This window comes from Athene cunicularia (assembly GCF_003259725.1).
Source record: "Athene cunicularia isolate RWA chromosome 1 unlocalized genomic scaffold, athCun1 chr1_part2, whole genome shotgun sequence".
Taxonomy (NCBI): domain Eukaryota; kingdom Metazoa; phylum Chordata; class Aves; order Strigiformes; family Strigidae; genus Athene; species Athene cunicularia.
Genome location: NW_020799092.1, coordinates 44800174 through 44823735, shown reverse-complemented (window position 1 = coordinate 44823735; position 23562 = coordinate 44800174). Strand labels below are relative to the sequence as shown.

General features: G+C 36.7%; 1 protein-coding gene across 1 annotated transcript in view; it reads left to right on the top strand.

Moving 5' to 3' along the window:
• The first annotated feature begins 3912 nt into the window (after positions 1-3912).
• Positions 3913-23562, top strand: part of CAND1 (cullin associated and neddylation dissociated 1) — a 25933-nt gene continuing 6283 nt past the window's right edge. The window contains exons 1-9 of the mRNA XM_026866210.1: positions 3913-4054; positions 15609-15763; positions 17486-17609; positions 18041-18297; positions 18381-18486; positions 18988-19133; positions 20223-20515; positions 21209-21350; positions 21947-23440. Of these exons, the coding sequence (XP_026722011.1) occupies positions 3915-4054; positions 15609-15763; positions 17486-17609; positions 18041-18297; positions 18381-18486; positions 18988-19133; positions 20223-20515; positions 21209-21350; positions 21947-23440 (2857 nt within the window). The 5' untranslated portion in view covers positions 3913-3914. The remainder of the gene's footprint in view (positions 4055-15608; positions 15764-17485; positions 17610-18040; positions 18298-18380; positions 18487-18987; positions 19134-20222; positions 20516-21208; positions 21351-21946; positions 23441-23562) is intronic.

Below are 23562 nucleotides of genomic sequence, written 5' to 3'. Positions count from 1 at the left end.
ACACTGCACACGTGTGAAGGACTAGGACCGGAGCCGGGGCCGAGGGCGGCGAGGGAAGACGGGCGCTCCGCCGCCTCCTGCGGCTGCGGCTGCGGCTGGTACGGCGGGAGGGGCGGGGAGGCCCGCGGGGCCGAGCAGGGCCTTGGTGCCTCTCGGGGTGAGAGGGGGCCGCCACCCCCGCGCGCCAACTCCCCGCCGCAACAGGGATGGCGCGAATCTGCTGCTACCCCGGGAAGAAAGTTCCCGGGTAGGGAGCGCCTCTTCTCGCTGCCCATGAAGGACGGGGGACGGCAAAGCCCGGAAAGTCGCGGCCTCCACGCGTCGTGAGCAGAGATGTCAGGCAGCCGGGAGGAGCCAAGGTTTGCTCACCTACGTGGGGATAGGGGAGGCAGGAGGTCAGCGTTTGAATTTCTGTCCTCGTAGATGGTTAAAAGTCGAAAGGACGAAGGCCTCAGCAACCTGATGTCGCTGACCACGCTCTGAGCAGCAGAGGTTGGGTGAGATGACCTAAAAATATGGATCCTGTGATTCTGCAAATGGAAGCAGACCCAGTGCTGTGGCCTTGAACATCCTAAGCTCACATGCTTCCTGTGTGCTGCATCTTGTAGACAGAGGGGTTTTGTGCTCCTCACATAATTTAGTACTGCCTCAAAAAAGTCTGTCCATCCAGAGACAGAAGTCTGGCAAAGTCTTACGGGGACAGGACTGGTATATGTAATTTTGAGCTTAGGATCTCCTACAAGAGCACTACTTTTTATTGGATCGCTTGCTTGCTTTGTAATAAATTAATACCAGGTAAAATGCAAACATTTGAGTATCAGAAAATGAAATGGTGTAAGCTATCAAAACCCAGCAGAGGTAAGACATTTACACAGTAGTTCTAGCAAAGCATTAGGTTAAAAATAATTACATTTCTTTGTATTGTGCGCAACCAGAAGTTCACATTTGAAACCTTTATTTGTCAAGGAGAGTATGTGAATACAGACAGGGAAAAGGTGTAAAATACGTTTGGGCTTTGTTGCTTTGCTTCAGCATTACAGTACTCAATTTATAGTTGAATGTGTTGTCATCCAAACAAGTCTCCTGTTAATATATTCAAATCTAAAGGGAAACAGGTGATGATTAAATAACTGTAGAGTTGGGTTTTGAAGAAGCTTGTTTGCTGTTCACAGACTGTTGTAAGCACAGGACACGGATGTGATAAATTTGTGGGGTTTTTCATTCAGATTTCTTTCAGATTTTAGTAGCATGATACGACCTGAAGATTTTAGGCTAGAAACTTTAGAAGTAGAAAAGAATATTGATTAGTTTAAAAAAAGACTGTCCAGAATTGCCTGTTTTATTTAAATTGTACTAAAAATAGATTCAAACATTTTTTTCCTCTAAATGTTACTGAAGAATTTTTTACTTTTATCATGCTAATTTGTTTCTGTGGTTGTGAGCTTTCAATTTTATGCTTACGGGGAGGATGACTTCAAAAAAATTCTAATGGATTTATGACTTAATACTGATTTTGATGAGTGTAGAACTTTCTGCATAAAAGGGGTAGGTCACACCTGTCAAATATAGTTGCAGCAAGCACTCTTTTTCCCAGCTACATGTAGTTAGAACTTGTTTTGTAGTTGCTCTAGGAGAGCACACTTAAGAAAACCTGTTCGAGAAGCTTTGTAGAACTTTGAAATTCTTGACTATTAAAAAAATCTTAGGGTAGATTAAAATCTGACTTTACAGAACATAAAATGAGTGATGATAGACCTTTACAAACTGACTGTTATGCAGTAACACATTTTATGAAACTTTGTGTGTTTGCATAAGGGATAAAGTAATATTTAGTACTAGTAATTGTAAGTGCTTTTATTCTTAGATCATGTATATTTGATGAGGGATAGTGTAGTTAATGTTGATATCGAGGAGCTGAGTATAAACCACAGTTCAAATAACCACTTTACTGTAAAATTTAATCCTCTGGTTTTTGGATAAACTGATTTGTCTGATGCAAATGTTTGTGGCATCTATTTTCTGGAAACTCAGACTTAAACTCTAAAATGGGCAGTAATTTAAGGTGGGAGTTTATTGTGTGGCTGTGGGAGTAGTGGTGTCCTCACTGGAGGGGGAGAATGACTAAGTACAGTGTTTGAGGAGCTGCTCACGAGCTGCTGCTTTGCACCAGCTAAAGTTGGATGTGCCTGAGGAGGAAGCAGTTGTGACTAAAGGCCACATCTAAACTACTTAAAACCATTTTTCTAAATACCAGCTAGTTTTAAACTAAAGTTGCTGGGCTTCCCCACAGCATTGTGGGATTTGGATTGGTTGGGTTTTTTGTGTGTTTTTGGTTTGTTTTTTTTTTTAAATGGAGGAGTCTGCCAGGAGGACTTCTCAGTTGTAGTTGAGTGCAGAAGCTGTGGATGCATTGAGGATGTGCAAGCTCTGCTTAGTTTTAAGAATGTGTCACAAGTAGGTGATGAGTGCCTGTGAACTTGTAAGGCTAGGAAATGGGAGTTATTGACCAAGGAAGTGAGGGGAGACTATTAAGGTTTAAGAAAATGAGGTAAATAGAGCGGTAATGTGGAGACGGTTTTTGAATGTTCTAGTATGATGTGATTTTGTGTATATCCTTATTCCTATCGTTATCTGTCTGTTACCTTTACTTACGAAGTAGGTTTTCTGTTTGCTCTGCTTAAAAGCTGATTCCATTTGTGTTCATCATCTGTTTATGCGTATGTCTGGTTCCTGTCACTTTGCAGGCTTGCTTCAGTGGGACTGTTGGAATGAATGAAAAATGACTGAGGTATTATCTCAGAAACACCTTGAGACTATTAGACTAGAACTACTGTATTAAAAGACAGGACAAGTTGAGGTCCGTTATGTGAGGGCAGGCATCTGGCATTTGTGATGCATATTAAGATTATATGGAGTCTTGGCTTTCATTTTCAGTAAAAAAGTATCTAGTATGTCAGGCTGTAGAGATAACCTTCCAAGTATGACCTGAGCTCAAGTGATTGTCTGCTTGAGGCTGATGTGCCTGAAGTCCAAATGTCAGCCTTAGCTGTTTAATTACAAACCATTTTGGGATTCATAGTTGAGTAATACAGATGTGTTACTTCTTCTGAGAGGACCCTTACAAAAGCACAGCAGATTGGAAAACAGACTTCAGAAGGAAAAGATACAAAAGGCATAAAAGCAATATTTTTGTAAAGTGATTTCTCAGTATTTTCTTATATTAATGAATATGCCAGTGTTATTGAATAATAAATTAATTGATATGAAGGGTGATTTTATTTTCTTGATCTCTCAATAATTAATCTTGGTCTTTAATGTGGCACCCAGATTGAGGGCTGGATAAATGTGGTCAGCTGTTGTCTGGACTATAAACCAACTAGTCTATACAGGACAAGAAAACGAAAAATGTGAAACATAGCTTCACTCTTTATTTTTCCTTTCATTACTGTTTGACTTTTGTGAATTTTATGGAAGAATGATTGAAAAATTGTTTTTTTTCTTCTTGCTTAAAAGTTGTTTTAAAATAAACTCAGCAGAGGGTGGTTTTTTTTTTAATAAACTAAAAAAAAAGCTTGTCTCTCAACTACTTAAAATCTGGGAAAGTGTCAGGGGTGTTTTATGGAGATCAGTTGAAATATCATTTAAATAGTCAAAGTAAAATACGTAGCTGTTTCTCATCAGGGAAGGATGATTACCTAACTAAAAATTGTTTGTAATTTAAAAATAGTTTTTCTCTTTTGTATTCTATAACTACAATAAATGCTACTGGTGTCACAAAACAGGTAACAGTAATCCAGTGTTAAATGTGATTTATTTGATAACAAATGGTGGAAACGGAGAATCTTGAATCCTGAGCATTATGAATAACCCATATCCTTTTAGCAATAATTATCTGACTATCTTTTGTCAGGTTTATGGCTACTAATGACTTGATGACAGAACTACAGAAAGATTCTATCAAGCTGGATGATGACAGTGAGAGAAAGGTGGTGAAGATGATTTTGAAATTACTGGAAGATAAAAATGGTGAGGTGCAAAACTTAGCTGTGAAATGGTAGGTATTCTTTTTCTACTGTGTAAATAATTGTTTAGTGACTGAAAACATAAAGCACTTTCAAAGAACTTAAAGAACCACTGCTACACAAAATAATTGTGAAATTTATGTCTGCAGAGGAACCCTTGTACTAGTAGGCTGCCTGCCTTAATTGTAGTTTCTTACAAAACTGTCTTTTGTTGACAATGTGGATTAACATTTGGGGGTTCAGGTGACAAATAGTGCATGCAGTCCTTGCTGAAAGTACATGAATGACATGCTTGTTCTTTGGTGATAGTTCTTGAATGATAAATAGATTTTAAAAGATTATAACTCATTGTTCGTTGCCACATTGGTATTTGACCGTGAGAAGGCAGAAGATATGTGTAGGAGGAAAAATTGTAGTATTGGAGTAGTTTTCAAGCAGAGATAAAAACATAAAAAAGTAAATATATGGTCTTGGTTATCAAACATGGAACTTACCTCTTCACTAACATTCAGAATACTGTGTTAATAGTTTTACATGCTTTACAGGAACTGTAAATGTTTTATGGAGTCAGGGTGCAGTTACTTGGATTTTGCAGACTTGTTGCTTCAATACCTTCTTTTCCTCACTTTATTCAACTTTACATGTGGTGTGGCTTTTCCAGAGTACCCTTTGAAGAGGTGCTTGCTACCTTTATTATGACTTACTTTTTGTTCTTGGCCCTTCTGACCTGACTTTTTGTGTCCTTGATGGAGGGCCTCTTTTAAGAAGTTTCTGGTGTTTCAGAGAATACTGCTTGTGTGTGAGGTCATGTGGTTTGTTTGTTTTTTAATACTCTATCTATGCTACTTATATTCCAGGAGACATGGATTGAAGTAAACTTGCTAGGCAAGAGCTTGGGACAGCTTTGAACAGAAGTTTTGTTTGTGACTAGCAGAGTTAGTTTGCTTCAGCTTGTTATTCTTTACAGTTTGCCCTATCAGACTAGCAAAGCAGAAAATTAAAGCCTGTGTCTACATCTGCTTATGTACTTAGAGGCAGTGCTTACATCAGCTTCTGAAATATTTTAAGTGATGGTAACCAAAACCTTGCACAGAGAAACTGGTATGAGAATAGCAAGTTTCAAGCCAAAGTTTAATATTAGCAGTTTAGTAATATAATTGTCACTACTTTTCACTACTCTCACCAGGATTGCAGTGTTGTTAAAATGTCTTTCCCCCTCTCCTGCCTCCTTTTTTTAACAAACAACTCAAAATGCCATGTTTTCTTTTAATTCAGACTTCTGAAACGTCAAAGGTCCTTGTGGTACAGCTTAAGTTCTACAGCTTTGCAACAGGTTGCTTGTACTCAATCAAAAGAGTAGATTATTATGAAACTTGGCTTAGATTTGTCTTTGTGCAAAATAAGATTTTGTGGAAGTTATGTTGCAGCATACATGTGGTATTGATCTTTAATGTACATCCTAAAGTTATCCTGAGGTTTAGATTAATGCACATAGACACAGCTTACATATCACAGTCTTTAATGGGGATGTTAGAATTTTGAACCTAAAATACCAGTAATGTTTATTAAAATATTAAAGGAAGATTGCAAAGGGAAGAGGAAATAGATGTCTGCCTGTGTATGTGCATATGTATATGTGTCCTGTTCCTTTCTTATTAACCTTTCTTCCATTTTTAAAGTTTACTTTGACATACTGATAAAATTATTTGATTTAATTAAAATGAGAGGATCTATTTAAAGTTTGGAAACTTTTTGAGAAATCCAAGTAATGTTAAAGAACTGTTAAATTTATTGTAAAGGGACAAGAAACACGATGGAGAAGTTTTCAGGTAAATTGTGAACACTCGTCTAGAATGTGTACATTCTTGAACGTGTCAAAGTTTTTTTTATATCACTTACAGATATGCTCTGAGGACCAAAAAACCACACCCTAAAGTTTGCTTCTCTTCTTAAGGCAGCTTATACTCACCTTATTGTTCCATGACAGTTTTAAGCCAGTCTAAGATAATGCTGCTGCTGCTCTCCTGCTCTTGCCCTCCTTGTCCCATTTCTTGTGCTGTTGTTTACCTGATTTTGTTGTAGACTGGTTTGGGGACTTTAGTTTTCTTCCAGTGTAGTGCTCTCCTCTTGCAATCAGATGAGCATTGCTAGAAACAATAGCAAGGGTGAAGGATAGAAGAGGTTGAACATAGTTTTTCTAAGACAGTTTGAGCTGATCTAAAGTCTTCCATCTACAACAGTGGGTGTAAGCCCGATTCGTTGGGAAGTTAAATTTGGCCAGCATATTTTTCTTGACTTACTGTTTTTTAGTATGTTGTGGTGGTGTTCTTTAGTTGTGTATTTCTGTTACGGATTTGCTGGCACTTTTTCAGCTGAGGATAGCATAAACTGTGTTTAGGTCTCTTATTAATTTAAATGCTCTGGTGAACTTCAGAGACAGTCAGCAGGAACTTCCATCAGCCTGGTAGTCGATGACACATTTAAGTGTAGATTCCCCCTCTTGTAGGAAAAGGCAATGCTATGTACCTTTGTATCTGTATTTGAGACAGGTATTTCCTTGAGGAAGGGAGGAAAGATTTGCAGTTTGTTAGGGGAGCTTCCTTTGTAGGTAGATCAATGGAAACACTGTGCATGGCAAAAGTATTGATCACTCCTTGAGCAGGTCATAGTCTTGCTCATGGATCACTCTTTCAAGGTTTGATTCTTGTGGTCACTGAACACAACAGATTTAAAACAACTTGGAGCAGCCTTAAAGCAGCATTTATTTTTAGGCAAACACATCAAGAAGTAAGCAATGTTCCTGGTTTTGCCTTATTCACTGCTTGCTTTCACATTTGGGTAGGAAGGACTCTACTAGTTAAAATTCTGATTGACTTGTTTCTTATTAACTCTTCAAAGCACACTAGTGATTTTGTTCTTGATCCTTTCAGTTATATTACACTTTTTTTGGACAGGATAAAACATGTTGTTTGGTTAGCAGAAGTCAGGTTGAGAGTTCATGGATATTTGGGTAGCTACCTTGCAAGATGATTGTGCAGTTCATTTCGGAAAAAAAAAAAGGAAGTTAATGTGCTGCCTTAGTACTCTTGCAGTAAAAGTCAACTTTCTCTAGGCTTTGACCCTACAGAAGGAAAAGGGGCGTATTTGTCAAGCTTCTGTTATTGCAGGCAGTAGATGCAAACTAGGTCAGTAACTTCAGCTTGTTCACCTTGTTTTTCTTAAGAGCGTGTAAAATTTTAAATGTATTCTTGTTTACATTTTTTTTCTGGAGGAGTTGTTTTTTGCTTCATCTAATAGTCATAGGCTGTTTTACAGTCAGCCAATATTGAAAATGCCATTGGGCATTCTTGCAGCATATTCTTAGTTTAAGGCTGTTAGTGTAGTCCAGCATTGCGTCCCGTGAACTTTATGGCAGTAGTAGTTATACTGCCTGTAGCTCTGTACAAGACTGTGTGGATTAAACAATCAGTATGGTTTGTCTAAGCATAGGTATTGTGTTGCGTGTACTGTTCATTCTTCGTTGCTGATAATGCTGGTAATGTTCTGTTGGCCCAAATTGGACATTGTTTTATGTTTGGTGTTGCGGTTTAAGGATGAACAACTTCTCATTTTAATCAGTTATCTATGGTTTGATCTTCTGCCATTTAAACCTATACTTACAAATTTTTATTGTTTCATGCTGTGAAATGTTTCCTGAAATCAGAAAAATCCAAACAAACACATATATATGGGGGGAAAAACCACCAGGATTAAAGTAAGTACTTTCAGTGATTCCTCCCGTGTGATACTGTAGTTTTTGTCCATTTATCAGTGTGACTTCTCCAGACAGTAGTTCAATGTAGGGAACCCTGCTTGAAGCTGTGAGCGTGAGTCATTAGTGTGAACAGGATGATGCACATACTGGCTGTTGTGTGACTGATCCGGTTCAGCAGCTTTAAAGCGTTTTGGATGTTGTGGTAATACACTGCTGCACATCACGCTATACTGGTGATTTGAATCAATTTTTTTTTCCATTTGTAAATTTTAACTCTTCCCTGTCAGTAACTGTGCTTATTTGACAGCTATTAGAATATGCCAGTTTTAGACTGTAATAAATGATGAGTTGGTGTCCCCCTTCCTAATAAGGAGCTACGCTATAAACAGCTTTATTTTCAAATGTATGTAACTTAAAGGAGGCATTGTGTTATAGTTGCTGTTTATTTCCCTAAGCAGCTGAATGAGCTTTTGACTTTTAAGAGAAACTGGACACAAATTATTGGCTAGTGAAAGGGAAAAAAATCAAAGATCACTTAATATCTGAAACTGCCTTCATATGTGTAAAATACATACTTGAGTGCTAAAGCTTTGTATTCAGAACTGATTTTATAAAAGAAGGTTATATTTTTATTTTCAACTTCTAATAAGCTTAGTTTGTAATCTGGGACTGGTAATAAGGTCTGTAAGTGATATCTACTGATTTTAAAAGCCAGAAAATAGTTGAGGTAGTCTTTTTCTCAAATGTACTTCGTAATTGGTATGTCAGCTTTATTGAACTAATAGGCTGAATAAATAGGACTGAATATGCTAATTCAGGTAAAATTTAGTTTAACACTTTCTAGAAACTATAATTTCAAGTGTTTGTGTGAATGACTGTCATTTCAGTGGTTTGATCATCTTTAAAACAACAAGAAAGTGTTTCCTATACTTGATTGAGATGGATCTAATTGACCAGCCTTTGCTGTGATTATTTTAGTTATTCATAGGTTACACTTGAAAAAATAAGCATATTTAAATTAGAAGAATGGTTCAGTAGTTCAGGTTTAAAAAAAATATTTACCATTATTTCAGATGTTTTCACTTATGGAACAGCTGTTTTCTGGTGGAGACCTGCTTCTGGTCTGTCAAAGTCGATGTATAAAAGGATGATGTCAGCTGCAGTATGTGGAAGGTACATTTTCACAGAGCTGCACAAATCGTTGCAAACTGCAAAAAGCAAAAGACATGACCTTTGTAACAGCGGAAGAAGGGATGACACCTGGAATCTCACCAGCCAAATAGCAAACTCGCTTGCTACAGATGGAAAGCAAACTTTCAGGATTGCTACTCTGAAGCCTGCCGTATTTTTGAAAGGATACTGTTGCTTACTTTTATAAGTATGCACTTGCCTAATTGTACACGTGCTTGTTCCTGCTTCCTAGTGCTTTTGTACTTCTGTTGGAGCATGTAGTGTTACAGGTGTGGAATGGTTTCTGTGAATTGTGCGCTTGCACCTTATGTATACTGTAGTCTGTTGACTGAAATGTACAGGGAATTTCCCTGGACTATTATGAACAGTCATCATACCTTGGTATTGTGATTGTTTCTGTTCTAGGTGATTTGTGCTTGTGTTCTTGTGAAACAATTTACTATGCACTGAAGGGTCTATGAGTGCAACAATGCTGTGAGTAGCCGCTGACTGACAGTGGTGTGTATTTGAAGAGAAACTAGTGATGTGTCAGTGAAATACTGTGAAGGGAAAGCTTGACTGAGTTGTGGAGAAAACTGAGCTTTTTGAGTAACTGAAGAAAATGTTTGAACTTTTAGCAATGCGGTCAGGGATGGCTTGATGTATTTGAGTCTGGGAGATAATTCTTGGTGCTAATCTGTGTTGGCAAATGCTTGTGTACAAAATTTACCAGGGATTTATCTGTTGGAGGAAAAGGTCTTTACCAGTATCGCTATTCAGAAATTATTTTAATAAAATTGAAGTATTAATTTAACATGACTGAAGCAGTAAAATGACCAAATTAGATCGTGGATATGGGGTAGGGGATAACCCCCTACTCTCAGGGGTTTAGTAGCTATGTGGAGATGGTTTGATGGAATCTAAAGATTCTCGTACAATGTCCTTTTCCTAAATTAAAGTGTAGTGTTGGGTTAGTGGCTGAGGTTTGGCTGCTTTTAACAAAGGGTGCTCTGTTAGAGCTGTTTATTTCTGCAGGTGTAGGTGTACCTGCTCAAGCAAGTGAAAACCTATTCCATTACATCTTCATTTCTGTGCACTTTAAAGGGCTTCTTTTTATGCCTTTCATCAGATGCCAGTCAGTATCTCAATTAACAGTTCTCTTGATTATCTGCATGCTGTATCTCCTAGAAATGTTGCACCAAAGTTGTTTGTGTGTTTATAAGATGTTTATATAACTCTGTAAAATGCTCTGCAAAATGAGTGAATTGCAGTCTTCTGAGTTTGTGGCATTGGGGTGATCATAATGCATCAGTTTCAGATGTTTGTTGTCTAATTTGACTAATGTTAATATAGTTTGAAGTTTTGTGCATTAAAAAAACTGAGTTAGTCCTATGCGATAGTTCAGTACATGGTTTTGGTAAATATGTTTTACCTTTGTGGGGTTTTTTTCAATTCCCAAATTGCCAGTATTTTCAGCTGGTCTTACCACACAAGTAGTGGAATGGTGGGTAAGGAGAGAAAGAAACCAAACAGATTGCAGTTTGTGAAGGAAGGCATGGAAAGCAGTAGGTGTGACTGTCTTAGGAATTGCATGTTCCTGTGTGTTAATACATGCGCTCAAGTGCAAACACTGTTCAGAGTTCATGGGAGTAAGGCATTATGAGCATAGCCATTGAAGGAGAAGCTACTAAGTTTGCCTAACATGGTGACAGACCACTAATGCCAAATCTTTGAACCTTACTCTGGTTACTGTTGTATTTTAAGTCACATTTAGTGCTTGAATGCAAGGGCTTGCTTTATGGAACAGATAAATCTTTTGTGTCCATGTCTTCCTTCTGTCTGCACTTCTTGCTTGCTGCCTTTAGCTTCTGTTGGGCATTTTTTATGATAATTAACTCTTGCTGCTGTGAATTCTTGGACCTGGGAAAGAAGGGTACCAGCAGTAGGGTACAAACAACAGGTTTGGGGATGGAAGATGTATTTTGGTTTTGTCCTACTGTATAGAGCTATATCTGCTAGCTTTCCAAGAGTGAAGGCCCTAAATCTCAGCCCTTTGAGTCCAGCTGGAATTACTGGTTTGCAGTCTTCTGAATCTGAGCCTAGTTCTCCAGTCTAGTTCCCTCCAACAGCTGTGTGTAATATTTTAGTTTGAGCTGTTGGAACACTGTCTTTTTTAGGAGTGGAGAAAATGGGTGACCAAATCATGTAGAACAATGATTTTTGAGGGTCTACAGTTGTACTGTAGTGTGAGCTGTATGGTGGAGAGGGATAGTTCTCTCAGCCATTTCAAAGCTGAGGTAAGAAGTGTGAAAGGTGTGAGGAACTCCCAAGTATGTTTGAGAGCCTCTGTAGCAGGAGGAATGTAAAACTTGTTGCTCTGAGACTGAAGAGAAGACTGAGTTTCAGGGAAACTTAGAACATGTGGGTTTGGATTTACCCTGTAGGTGCTTCTGAACTGTGTTTGACTGGACTGTTCCTTTTTTGCCCATGCACTCTCAAAAGGGCGGTGACCAGATGTGGGGATTGTTAAAGTGCCTTATTCAAAATGAACAAATTCTTTGTCAAGTTAGACTAAATTCACAAGTTAATTCAATATGATCCAAGGTGCCAAGTCACATTAAAAAATGGTGAGATAGTACAAAGCCATCCATAGGTCATCAAGTAAAATTAATACAAGTTAATGTTTCCTTGTTAACAGCACTTTAGAATTAAGCTACACATCCTCAGGTCTTCATTGCTAACGCAATGCAGGAATTTGTCTTTTTTCCCCAGCAGTATCAGCAAGGTGGTAAACCTGTGCAGTTGTCTTGCTGTTATTCTTGGTAAATACAGTACTAAGCTCCTAAACTAACTTGAATGTCTTTATGCTGAATGCCATAGCCTTGAGCCTTTCCTTCTCAATAATGATCTGTGACTTGTGCGTTCCCTTGCAGCTGCCTGGTTGACAGTTTTATTAGCTAGTAGTGAACCCAATGTCCAGCTGTATTCTTGAAAGTTAGATTTAAACTCTTAGAACCATTTCCAGTAAAACAAGAAAAAAACTTCTAATTTTGTGTGCTTGTTTCTCAATACATAAAAATTAAGAAAGGAACTTTCCTTTAGACTGCAAAGACTCAAGAGTGAGTTTTCTGTCTTAAAACACTTGTGGGTTTATTTAAGTGCTAAGTGTAAAGGAAGTTTTTGCCTGAGTGGCATAACTTAAGTTCAATTCTGGACTATCTAATTTCAGAATAATAGTCTTCATTGAGTGTTTAGTATTGTGCTATCTTAGACAGAATTTCTGCTTGCCTATAGATGTTTTGCCCCCCACCTCATTTTGTGCTGTAGACTTAATGCCTATGCTTTTTTTGATGTGAAACTTGCTCTTAATTAAGAATAATTTTCTAAATCTTATGAAATGAAACCAAAACATTTTTTTCTCTCATTGTAATCACTGAAGTCAGAAAGGAAGTACTTTGCATCCAGATAGTTTCTCTCCAATGATCTGGTACAATTAGAATATGATGTATTGAATTTATTAAACTTACTGAACTGCATACTGATATTTGTTAATCAGGGTTTAGTTCTGTACCATGATCTGGCAACACCATTATTATGCTGTACAATCTAATGTATGAAGTTGGAAGTTCTCTTCCCACCTTTTTGGTGGTGTCTTTATCTTGTTTTGTTTTTGTAAAGTGATTTGAAAGGCTAGTTTTGGGGAGGAAGAAAAAGTATTTACCCTTGTGTATCAAACTAACTTATGATGAACTTCTAAAAGGTTGATGATTTCTATTTGTTTCAAATCACTGAAAATTTAAGTGCAAAGTAATACATTGCAACTTTCTAAATGTTACTTCTTTTTTTTTTTTTTTTTTAAATAATGAGAAGCATGGGGAAACAGTCCATCTTCGGGTGGCTTACTCCCCTTGCACTTGACAAGGAGTTAAACTAGGCAAAAACTTCATGTTGAAAGTTGTTTTATTGTTAATTATGTTAAGCTATTTTACCAATAATTTCATCATCAGCTTATAAAACTTCTCCATACTTCTGATGTTTCAATAAGGTTGGAACTGTATGGTCCTAAATCATTGCAGTCTCAAAAGTCTGACATACTAGTAGTGAATAGTGGCATATATTTGAAAATTTAAACTTTGCTTTCTTGATCTTAGTCTTTGTTTTGGTAACAGGTTGGTTGGTTCATTTTTCCTCTGGGGTTTCAGTTTGACTTCAACCCTCAAAAACTAGTGTTTACTAACCCTATAGGTGTCATTTTAGTCTCCGTTAGCTTTGCTGGAATCAACTTTAATGAAAAGCCAGATGTATATGGTATTAAAGTTCAGTGCAGAAACAGCTAAAATTTATACGGAGATATTGCGTTCTAATATGATCTTAATATAACCAGTTTGCGATGGGCTTTAAGATGCTCCTTTTTCTGCATTTGTTCATACATTGATTTCCACATAGTTTTATAGCTCTGATTTAAAGAGGTTGTCTGTGTACGTTGGGTACAGTGTTAAAGGGCAAATACAAAATTTGGACCCTCTCTTGTAAGCTACGGAAATATCCATGATTTCTGATCTGTAACACTTGGCTCTGCCAGTTGCAGTAGGAGACATGGCCTCTTAGCTCAGCACTTGAAACGACTTTAATGCTATGTTGACACAGTACAAATCTGATGGAACCATTGCATGGGCTCACTTTGACTTCAGTACTGCAGTACAGTAGTTGGGCTCTGACTCACAAAAAGAGCAACAAAACTTAAGCTTTTGAAAAATGCTTCCTAAAAAATGACAACTTCACATGTCTTTCCATTCTTCAGAATCTTAACCAGATTGTTTTGATACAAAGGACTCACTTAAAATCCTCACACTTTACTGCTCATCAGATTTCACATTGAGAAACACACATGTAAAAATCTCTTGAAAAAATCTGTGCTTTCTCACTGTGACTGAAGTTGAATTTGATGGTGATATGTGTAACTTGAAGTGTGTGTCATAGGAGGAAAATCATTGAAGTGCTGTTGAAAATCAGGCTGTAGGATTTCCTTGATGAGACATCTGGAGCAGCTGCAAAACAACTAGGGGATGGTCTGTGCAAAACACCAAGTCAGAATGCTTTTCATCCTTTTGATCCAGATGGAAGAGAACAATATAGTATTTTTTTGGAGATACATCTATGTTTCTGTTAATTCTGCTGGTGGGCTACACTTCCAGTTCATGATTCCCACATTTTCTGTAGATGGTCCTTGCTGCTGCTGTCTCCATTCTTGCCTCAAGCCATTGCTTTTTCTCCTGTGTGACTCTTGCACACAGCTCCTTGTCCTCTTGTCCTCACTTCTGTTGGGGTCAGTGCAGAACGTAAGTTTGGTAGAACTTTAGCTTCATGTCACATCTCATTCCTATTGTTGATGTCTCATTAGTAAGCATGCTGTCTTGATTGGATAGTAATACTGTGGATGTCACCACAGAGAATTAAAAGAGAGAATAGCTGACAAGATCAACATGCACAGAACAAAAGTTTATGAAACAATGGAGATATGTCTTTCAAAGTAGTTACTGTACGGGTTGGTTATCTATACTGTTGTTTGGTGGAACCTGGTAGGAAGGCCTATAGCACAGCTTGTAACATTTCTTTCAGAATTTGATGTGTTCACTGTTAACGTAGTATGTTTCAGGGAGCTGAATTAGATTAAATTATTTGGTAATTGTCTTTCAAAATTAAATTCCCATTTCTGAAATGCTTTGTCTGAAGGCAGAAGAAACTAGATAAATTTGGCGTGAGAAGTGGGAGGGGTAGTAGGAGAAAGAGTAAGTTCTTGGAGTTCTTACAGAAGTTTTTCACAGGTGAACAGAGGGAAATAGAGACAATATAAGGCTCTGTTTTTGTGTAACTTCCCTTTTGAAACAGAACATTAACAATGGAGAGATGCTGAAAGTTGGTGATAGGGCTAGGAAGATGATAAAGGGTGCTATATTTCTTGGCAATGAACTAGACTTTACTGGGACATATGTGGCTTTAGTAATTTGAACAAATGGGAGAATTTGACAAAGGAATACAAGGTTGTTACGATCCTCAAAACAGTTGAAATGACTAAAAACTCACAATGCAGAGGAAGGAGGAAATGTTGCTATGGGCTGCATATGTAGTGCTGCTTGGAGTCTTTGTGAAGAGGGGCATACCTTATCATTGTTTTTTATTTTACCACTTGCATTCTATTAAGTAAGGCACTCTAAGATATAGAATGAGTCTGAGTGTATATGATATCAAACCCAAGCATTGTGTAGAATAAAGATGCAGTCATTAAGAAGGTAGCTGCTTATTGTCTGTGAACTAAGCAGGCAGTGGTGGTCAGGCACGTTAAACTGGCTCTGGCTAGGTGACTTTTGTTAAAAATCTTGGCATTAAGTGAAAAGTAAGTGGGACTCTGGTTTTGAGCAGAACAGTCATGCAAAAACCATTTCCACCACTAGATAAAAAAGCATGTACTAAACCAGTATTTTGTAACTAGATTTATGGACATAGGTTACCAACCCAACCAGTTGACAGCTTTCAGAATTAAAATTCTGCTTTATATTGCTACCAAAAACCCTTAAGTTTGTGACTTGAATGCAAAATACTGAAGTAACATGAGGGGTTGTATTGTAGGTTGCAGATTTAATACTTTTCTTCTATTTATACAGCCTTGGCCCTTTGGTGAGTAAAGTGAAGGAGTATCAAGTGGAGACCATTGTAGATACCCTCTGTACAAACATGCTTTCAGATAAAGAACAATTACGTGACATTTCAAGCATTGGCCTTAAAACTGTGATTGGAGAACTCCCCCCAGCCTCTAGTGGTAAGGCATTTTGTACTCAAGACTATCCAGTTTTATTATTTCATTACTAATTAAAAAAATGCAGAAGATGGGTCCTTTAGTGAAGATGATTCAGTTCATTTGACACTGGAAGTAATTCTTGTCAGAGGAAAAATGTATGGCACAAATATCCTTTTATTTTTTTCTTCTCTGACTGTATTTCCAGATTTTACTAGTTTAAAAACTTTTTTTACCAAAGAATTACATTAACATGAAAAATATATAGTATATGAACAATATAACAAATTGAGTGTAAAACCTCCTATTTTAATAATTGCCTGGTGGAGCATTTCTAGGCTGTAGTAATAGCTAAATCTCATCGTGTTTTTGATTGATAGTATACTTTAAAATTGATTATAACTTGAGTATTTTTCTTTAATGATCTGATTTCTTGTCTCAGTTTCTGGTGTTTTGGAAAGTACCTTATGTTTCTAACAATTGCCTGTTAAAATTACTGAAATGCTTACCTGCAGTTTTAAATGAAGGTAGTCTTCCCTCCAAGAGATAGGAATGATGAACAGCACATCAGTTAATGACATCATGAATGAGAACAAAGTGATTAAAAAGGCTTTGGAAATGCAGTTTGTAGAGACTTTAGGTTTCTTACATTAAAAATAAACCACCTGGTTTTAACATCCTTTATTGAAAGTCCACATGTAAGTCTTGCTTTTATAAAGCAGTAGTGAGATGAGTAAACTTTAAATAACTAATTTTAAGTCAGTTTAAGCTTTTATTCTTTTGTTTACCTACAGAAAATATTATTTTGGGGCAGAGGTAAAGCTCAAGCAAAAATGTAGCAAAACCTTTCAGTGTAATTAGTATTACTAATACAGAGGGAACCTAACTGTTATTTCTTGCTCCCAACTCAAAGATAGGTTATTGGTTTTTTTCATAGCCTCTACAGTAACATCTTTTAGTGTGCAATTGTTACATTTAGTTTTAATCATGCAGTTAAGAATTTAAGGCATAAATATATATAAGCTAGAATTAATATAGGTTAGAATGGTATTTCACATCAAAATAGTCTCAAAGTGTGATTAAAAAACCAGTGCAAATGAAGATGAGCACTAGCCATTGGGTAGCTGTAACTGTGACATGAGTTTCTTATCTTATAATTACTCCAAAGAACATTAAACAGTTAGGGGAAGGGGGAACTATGTAGTAAAGACATTTTTACTTGTATTTTAAAGTACTTTGGGTATACATTTTTCCCCTTTCTCAAATGTTTCAGCAATATTTCAGGTACTTATTTTTTAAGTAACTTCTTGTGCAAAATCATGTTGTTTTGCTTTTTTGTTATATGGCTGTTCTTCAGAGGTGGCTCTATCTACTTCTGTGCTTCCTCTTACCTTTTAGTTTATTTCTTTATTTTTACCTATAGTCTTTTCATTTATTGCGCTAGTCTTTTTTTGGCCTTCACTTTCCATTGCTTGCTTTTCCAAAAGCAGTGTCCTTTCTGTTGTGTATATACTTTATAGGACAATTAAGAAGCCTTCCTTCTCAGTATATTTCTACATAGATAGTCTTTCATGCAGAGTATATGTTACATTAGCAAACAAACTGTCTGTTCAAGCTTATTTTGTTGGGTGGAAAAAGCTTCTTCATGTTGAGATCAGGTTGCTTTCCATAGTCACAAACATGAACTCTGGTGTTAAAAACTGTCTTTTAAATTATGAAAATGCTGAGGTTTTGTCATACTTTCAGGTTCTGCATTAGCAGCTAATGTTTGCAAAAAGATCACAGGGCGTCTCACTAGTGCTATAGCCAAGCAGGAAGATGTGTCTGTTCAACTGGAGGCACTGGATATCATGGCTGATATGCTGAGCAGGTAAACATCCCTCTTCCAAAACACCGGCGAATGCTCATAAATATTCCTTAAATTTTGAACTTTAATTTTCTAAACGCTAAATTTAAATTACTTTAAGTTATGTGAAATAATATACTAAGGTATTAAGAATAGGTGATACTTCATTTAGGGAAAAAAAAAAGTTAATATATTGAAGATAAGTTGACTGATAGATTGATTACTTTATTATTTAATCTTCTGAGCACTGTAGCTTTAAGCTTATTTTAATGTTTATTGCTTTGAGGATATATTTTAAACTAATTTCTTTTTTTGGATGTTCCAAAAGCTTAAATTTAAAGACTTGATTGGAATCTTTGTGATGTTTTGGGAATATTTAAAGGAATTATTGTACAGTATGTGAACAAAGTTATTTAGATTCAATTGGTTTGAGTTTGTGTTTTGTCTGTTTTAAGGCAAGGAGGACTGCTTGTTAACTTCCATCCTTCAATTCTGACCTGTCTGCTCCCCCAGCTGACTAGCCCCAGACTTGCTGTGAGGAAAAGAACCATCATTGCTCTTGGTCACCTGGTTATGAGTTGTGGCAATATGGTTTTTGTTGACCTCATTGAACATCTGTTGACAGAGCTGTCTAAAAATGATTCCATGTCAACAACTAGGACCTATATACAGTGTATTGCTGCTATCAGTAGGCAAGCAGGTCACAGAATAGGTAAGAAAAATATATGAATTATCAGTAACTTTCAAAGTTTCTAGATGAGAGTAAATACTTTGGGAATTTTTTTCTTTTACCAGGTGAATATCTTGAGAAAATAATTCCTTTGGTTGTAAAATTTTGTAATGTAGATGATGATGAACTTCGAGAGTATTGCATTCAAGCCTTTGAATCTTTTGTTAGGAGGTAAGTTATTCTCGGGTACCTATTTTGGGCTTTCTTAAGAACTAATAGTATTCCATTTGGTTGTAAGCTGTCAAGAGACAGTCTCCTTGGTACAGAATATTTCTGCAAGCTTTGAGCTGGAACTATTCCAATAACTGTCTTGTAACTTAACTGTTAAGCCGTGTGTAATGTCTGTACTTCAGAAACTTTCTACTGTGCCATTACTACTTATGCATACAGGAGGTATTCTAATATTTGTCCAATAAATAGTTGTGATTAAAAAAAAGCATAACCCAAAGGCATATCTTGGTTCTCTACAACCTTCCAATCTCACAAATTCAGTTACACAGTAGCATTGCCCTTTCTGACCTTCCTCTCTGAATTTCTATAACTGAGGTGGATGCATTTATGGTCCTTGGTTTGGCTAATGTCTTCAAAGTACAGTATGTGGCATGAAGTCTTTTAGAAATATCTTAATTTTTCAAAGTAATTTGACATTGATTGTATTTTTGTATTTCTTAGATGTCCTAAAGAAGTTTATCCTCATGTATCTACTATTATAAACATTTGTCTTAAATATCTTACCTATGATCCTAACTACAATTATGATGATGAAGATGAGGATGAAAATGCTATGGATGCTGATGGTGGTGATGATGATGATCAAGGTATATTCTGTTCTTGGTTTGAGAGAGAGGAAGAGCTTGTGAACCTGCACTCATGAGAAAACTGATATGGGTAGTATTTACTAAATACCAGCATTTGAATGACATGTATACTTTTGTATTCAATTTTTGTACAGTTTTGAAACATACCTTATGAACTTAGTTCTTGGAATGAAAGTATAAGATGTTGCTGCTGAAGATAAAAAAAATTCCAAGGGTGTACCTAATGTCATAAAGTACATGACAAATATTATAATTGAAAGGTGTAAAAAGGCAGAAGCAAGTAGGGTCATAGAACTAAAGTGAGAAGAACATCAGTTAATGAATTAAAAGTACATATTCAGCATGGGAAAGCTTCGCACTACTTTCCACTAGAATATATTGTTACCTAATGCATAAAATCAGAATAGATTGAAAATTGCAAAATACTCAGTATTTTTCTGTAGGATAAAAAAATGTATTAGACCAAAAGGCATAAGATATTTATTGTTAATATGGTGGCAATACCTTGCCATATGTAAGCTTTACGAAAACTTGGACATGAAAGTAATCTGATCCCAGAGCGTAACATTCTCATTACTTTAAGAATGAATGAGCTGCACAGTTTTACTTTAGCACTTAAAAAGTCATTTTGCATATTTTTTTGTTGTAATTTTTGGGGGATGAGTATGGTTTGATTTACTCCTAGAATGAAACGGACAGAATAATTTGTTGAATCTTGAGCAGCTAGTAATTGTTGTTGCATTGTTGCTTATGTCACAAATAAAGAAGAATATGCTTTTTATCAGTAGTCAGGTTGTAAATACGGTGGGAACCACCTTGTCCTTTTGTCAGTTTAAATTAATACATGTGTAAGACTAGCGTGAAAAAATTGGCAGAGAAGATAATTAGCCTTATGATTTAGGCAGTTAAAAACCATACATAAAAAGCCTTAACATGCTTCTCAACCTATTTCTTTAGTGCATATTATATATTATACCAAGAACCTATGTGTTCTTATTAATTATTTAAAATGAAACCTGATGCTTTGATTGTCTAGACTTTGAACATAGGTGTTTTTTTTTTTTTTTTTTTTTTTTTTTTTTTTTCAAGGGAGCGATGATGAATATAGTGATGATGATGACATGAGCTGGAAAGTGAGGCGTGCAGCTGCTAAATGTCTGGATGCTGTGGTTAGCACACGACATGAAATGCTTCCAGAATTCTACAAAACTGTATCTCCTGCTTTAATAGCCAGATTCAAAGAACGTGAAGAGAATGTTAAAGCAGATGTTTTTCATGCATATCTTTCCCTTCTAAAACAAACCCGACCTGTGCAAAGTTGGCTTTGTGATCCTGATGCAATGGAACAAGGAGAGACACCTTTGACAATGCTTCAGAGTCAGGTTATTTGTCAAGATTTTTGTTACCTTTGAGAAGACACACTGAAGTTGTGCCCTGTTCATAAGGATAGTTCTTGAAATGTGCCATATCATACTCTCTTCATACACAGATTACAGTTTATTACTGTAGTACCAATATAGAGAGCAAGCCAGGTAAACTGGCCTGGAAAAGTCCAGCAGTCTTGGAAGGTGAAATTACCGATTTATGCAAATGTTTTTTTCTGATTTCAGTTGTTTACAATCACCTGTAAAAGTTGCATGTCCTATGTAGTTTAGACAAATTACCGAGGCAAAATAGTTATTTTGAGCATTCTGTAATGCAGATCTAAGCTCTAATGATTAAGATAGAACTTAATTTGCTTCAACAGATTTTATTTGCAGAATAAAAAGGATAGTGCTGAAAAACTTTTTCTAAGTGAATTATTTGGGTGACTTCTGAGTTGTTGCTCTCTACGGTTTTATTAATGCAAATCTAGTTTTGCTTTGTTTCATCTTGCCTTTTAAAGTTAAATTGTTATTTTTTTGGATAGCTGTTCTTTTGAATTTTAATTTCCCAGCGTTTACATAACTTCTATAGTTCTGTAGAGAAACCAGAAAGAGGGTTAGGGCACACATCTTTCTTTATATCCCTTCAGTGATCAAAGAAGAAAGATATGTCAGCTATTGAATCAATTAACAAATGTGTAATGATTATAGGTTCCCAACATAGTTAAAGCCTTGCACAAACAGATGAAGGAGAAAAGTGTGAAGACTCGTCAGTGCTGCTTTAACATGCTGACTGAGCTAGTAAATGTATTACCTGGAGCCCTAACACAACATGTTCCTGTACTTGTACCAGGTATGAGAAATGTATTATTAACTTAAGAATTTATTAGTAGATGGATGTGAAGTTTTGAAATCTTTAAATATTGATGGTCCTTTTTGCAAAAGCTTTGAAGTCTTACTTCTATTTAAAGAAACTGGCAAAATAGTCAGCTACTCTGTGGATCCATATAAATATTGTAGTGATATATTTCCATTAACCTTGAAAACAAGGGTTGGGTCTAAGATTGAGATTTTCTTTCTTCTACATAAAAAAAAAAAAGCTTCTTAATTGCGAGATGAGATTAAACTGCCTTCTTTCTCATCTCAACAGAGCGAAATGTTGTCCATATTTTAGCTTTTGGGACCTAAAATACTGAATTTTGAAGTAACAAGGAAAAGTAAGTTTACAAAAGTTAAAAGGTTCAGAATCCTATGGCCCATGTTCTCTATAGAGGAAGCTTGAAAAGTAATTGATTGAATAAAATGGTGAAAGGGACTTGGAAGCATTCAAGAAAGGCTGGGAGAAGGAAAATATAAATTCAGTATAGCTGCCTTCTGTCAGAAATTTTGAAGTGTTCTAACAGAACATAAATACCTAACCTAAAAATACATTTTTCTTTTTTCTTCCAGGAATAATTTTTTCACTGAATGACAAATCAAGTAGTTCTAATCTGAAGATAGATGCTTTGTCCTGTTTGTATGTGATCCTCTGCAATCATTCTCCCCAAGTCTTTCATCCTCATGTTCAAGCATTGGTACCTCCAGTTGTAGCTTGTGTTGGAGACCCATTTTACAAGATAACATCAGAGGCGCTTTTGGTTACCCAACAACTTGTGAAGGTCATTCGTCCTTTAGACCAGCCTTCTTCCTTTGATGCTACTCCTTACATCAAAGATTTGTTTACTTGTACAATTAAGAGATTAAAGGCTGCTGACATTGATCAGGAGGTGAAAGAAAGGGCAATATCTTGCATGGGTCAAATAATTTGTAGCCTTGGTGACAGCCTAGGCACAGACCTGCCTAGTACACTTCAGATCTTCCTAGAGAGACTGAAGAATGAGATCACTCGGTTAACTACAGTGAAGGCTATGACACTGATTGCTGGTTCTCCTTTGAAGATAGATTTGAGACCAATCCTTGGGGAAGGAGTTCCTATTCTTGCTTCTTTTTTGAGAAAGAACCAGCGAGCTTTGAAACTGGGCACTCTTTCTGCTCTAGATATTTTAATTAAGAATTACAGTGACAGCTTGACAGCTGCCATGATTGATGCTGTCCTGGATGAGCTTCCACCTCTGATTAGTGAAAGTGATATGCATGTATCACAGATGGCCATCAGTTTTCTGACAACGCTGGCCAAAGTATATCCTTCCTCCCTGTCAAAGATTAGTGGGTCCATTCTCAATGAACTTATTGGGCTGGTGAGATCGCCTCTACTTCAGGGTGGAGCACTTAGTGCCATGCTAGAATTTTTCCAAGCTTTGGTTGTGACTGGTACAAATAATTTAGGCTATATGGATTTACTACGCATGTTAACGGGTCCAGTGTACTCACAGAGCACAGCACTTACTCACAAGCAGTCTTACTATTCCATTGCCAAATGCGTTGCTGCCCTTACTCGAGCCTGCCCTAAGGAAGGACCAGCTGTTGTAGGTCAGTTCATTCAAGATGTCAAGAACTCAAGGTCCACGGATTCCATTCGGCTTTTGGCCTTGCTTTCTCTTGGGGAAGTTGGGCATCACATTGACTTAAGTGGACAAATTGAGCTGAAGTCTGTAATATTAGAAGCATTCTCTTCTCCTAGTGAAGAAGTCAAATCAGCAGCATCTTATGCATTAGGCAGTATTAGTGTTGGCAATCTTCCTGAGTATTTGCCTTTTGTCTTGCAAGAAATAACCAGTCAGCCTAAAAGGCAATACCTTCTTCTTCATTCCTTGAAAGAAATAATTAGCTCTGCATCAGTGATTGGTCTCAAACCATATGTTGAGAACATCTGGGCCTTACTCCTGAAACACTGCGAATGTGCAGAAGAGGGTACAAGGAATGTTGTTGCTGAATGCTTGGGCAAGCTTACGTTAATAGACCCAGAGACTCTGCTTCCACGGCTCAAGGGATACTTGGTTGCAGGTAAGTAGTAATAAGTTATGTATGTATTGTAGCAAATCACCTTATCTATTAAGAAACTGATACAGTTTTGCAAAGTCTTTGCTTAAATTTTGTGATACTTCTGAAGCTTTGCCCCCTCCCCC